Consider the following 2,195-nt stretch of genomic DNA (forward strand, 5'->3'; position numbering starts at 1 on the left):
AGTGTGTGTGTGTGCGTGCGTGTGTGTGTGTGCGTGTGTGTGTGTGTGTGTGTGAAGAGATGTCACATACACGTAGAACTGGGTAGGTGAGTTCAAGGCCAGTTCCTTCAATACCAGCACAGCGGTGTGGCGTCTGCTCTCTTTGCGGTCCATCTCAAGCCATTCCAACGCCCGTTTTACCTGCAGGCGAGTAGAAAGCGGGGCGCATATGAACAAGTATTATATTACAGACTATTAAAAATACTTTAACACAGACTGATGAATACTGTATCACAGACTATATTATAAATACTATAACACAGACTATGATGAATATTATATTACAGACTATATTATAAATACTATAACACAGACTATGATGAATACTATATTACAGACATCAGAGACTAGGCGCCATTCCGAAGCGCGCTTGGCCTATAGGCACGATCCAAGTGGAGCCCAGACTGCAAACTATACAAATGCCACAGACACTACTCTGATATCTTATCTTAAGCAATCTGTGCGTCGGCTTTTTCGTATGCCCAGGTGCGACATGTCTGGGAAAGTCCGTCTATTAGATTTACGATACAAACAAACTCTTCGCTTTGAGGATTTACACATGTAAACCCTCAAACCAATCCCTGCTTTGCTATGTTTGTGGTTGTAGATTCAATCGCTAAAACCCTAAAATCCTAAACCCTGAATCCTACAAGCGTATGATAGAATAACACTCAGACGAGAAAATGCACAGGATGGATTATGACCGTGGTAACACCAAGCTTGTGTTGAGACAATTTGATTGGACCCTATGCACAAGTATACTATGTTTCAGAAAACTATGTGTGTTTGTACTTGCGCATATATTATGTTTTGTGTGCACATGTGTACTCTTGCCCGTGGTATTCACAGACATACATACCTGATCAGTATATTTATATATATATATATATGTATATTATATATATATAAATAATATATATATATATACATATATGTATATATATATATATATCTATATATATATACGTGCCAACAAGCCATTACCTCAAAATCGACGAAATCGTTGAAGTGGGTGCTATCTCCTAGCAACACCACATGCCCCAGTGCCTTGCAGGCGCTCTTCATGATGTCTTGGTCATTGATACCCCCCAGTGCCGCACGCAAGTAGTTTGCGCGGTCAATCTTGGTACCATTATCTTCGCCGTCGATATCCATGAACTCGTCTATTAATAGATTTGGCAAGTATTAATTGCTATCCATGAATTCGGCTATTAATAGATTTGACAGGTACTAATTATTATCCATGAACTCGTCTTTTAATATATTTGGCAAGTATTGATCGTTATCCATGAACTCGTCTATTAATAGGTTTGGCAAGTATTATTCATTATCCATGAACTCGTCTACTAATAGATATACGAGGTTGTACTGGCAACTACAGACAACCCATACAGCTACACACACACACACATGCACACGTGCATACACACACCCACATGCATACAAGCATGCACACACTCCCACATACATACAAGCATACACACACTCCCACGTGCCTATGATCAGGATGCCACCCAGCTTCTCCGTCACTATCAGCGACTGCACCAGACTCAATATTCGCTTGTTAATCTCGCTCATAAAGTCGTTGAAGTGCTCCTTCGTCATCTCCTGGGCTTGAGTAACCACCTGTGTATTTTTTTAGGTTTTAGGGTTTTAGAGGTTTAAGGGTCTGGGTTTAGGGTTTATGGCTTTGAAACTTTATGGTTTAGGGTTTTAGAGGTTTAAGGTTCTGGGTTTAGGGTTTATGGCTTTGAAGTTTTATGGTTTAAGGTTTGATCGATAGGAATGCTGGCTGGCTAGTCGACTGTGCACACTTACGGCTCTACTATTGTAATCTGCTGGTTGCCATCCGACAGGTCATGATGGGTAGTGCGTGCTGTAGGGTTTATTGTTCAACAGACTCGCACCTACTACTTGAGTCCGAAAATAAACACACTCTGCTAACAACTCTAATGAAATAGACCAACAACAGTCGGTGAGAAAGAGCTCCATTTCCAAATACGACAACAGGATTCTCTTCAACCATTGCATGAGCAGATGTCCCACTAAACACACTAAATGATTATAAGTCATTGAGACCAATGCATGGGCAGATGTCCCACTAAACACACTAAATGATTACAAGCTATTGAGACCAATACATAGGCAGATGTCCC

At 40.7% G+C, this 2,195-nt stretch overlaps 1 protein-coding gene across 1 annotated transcript; it reads right to left on the reverse strand.

The window, feature by feature from the left end:
• Nucleotides 1-1,019: 1,019 nt before the first annotated feature.
• On the reverse strand, nt 1,020-1,643 carry SARC_14674 (hypothetical protein; the record flags this gene model as incomplete). The annotated part of the gene is made up of 2 exons (XM_014291193.1): nt 1,020-1,202; nt 1,536-1,643. Coding segments are annotated over 2 exons (291 nt in total), but the record flags the coding sequence as incomplete, so codon positions are not given.
• Between the last annotated feature and the right edge of the window lie 552 nt (nt 1,644-2,195).

Source organism: Sphaeroforma arctica (genome assembly GCF_001186125.1).
Source record: "Sphaeroforma arctica JP610 unplaced genomic scaffold supercont1.4942, whole genome shotgun sequence".
Taxonomy (NCBI): Eukaryota; class Ichthyosporea; order Ichthyophonida; genus Sphaeroforma; species Sphaeroforma arctica.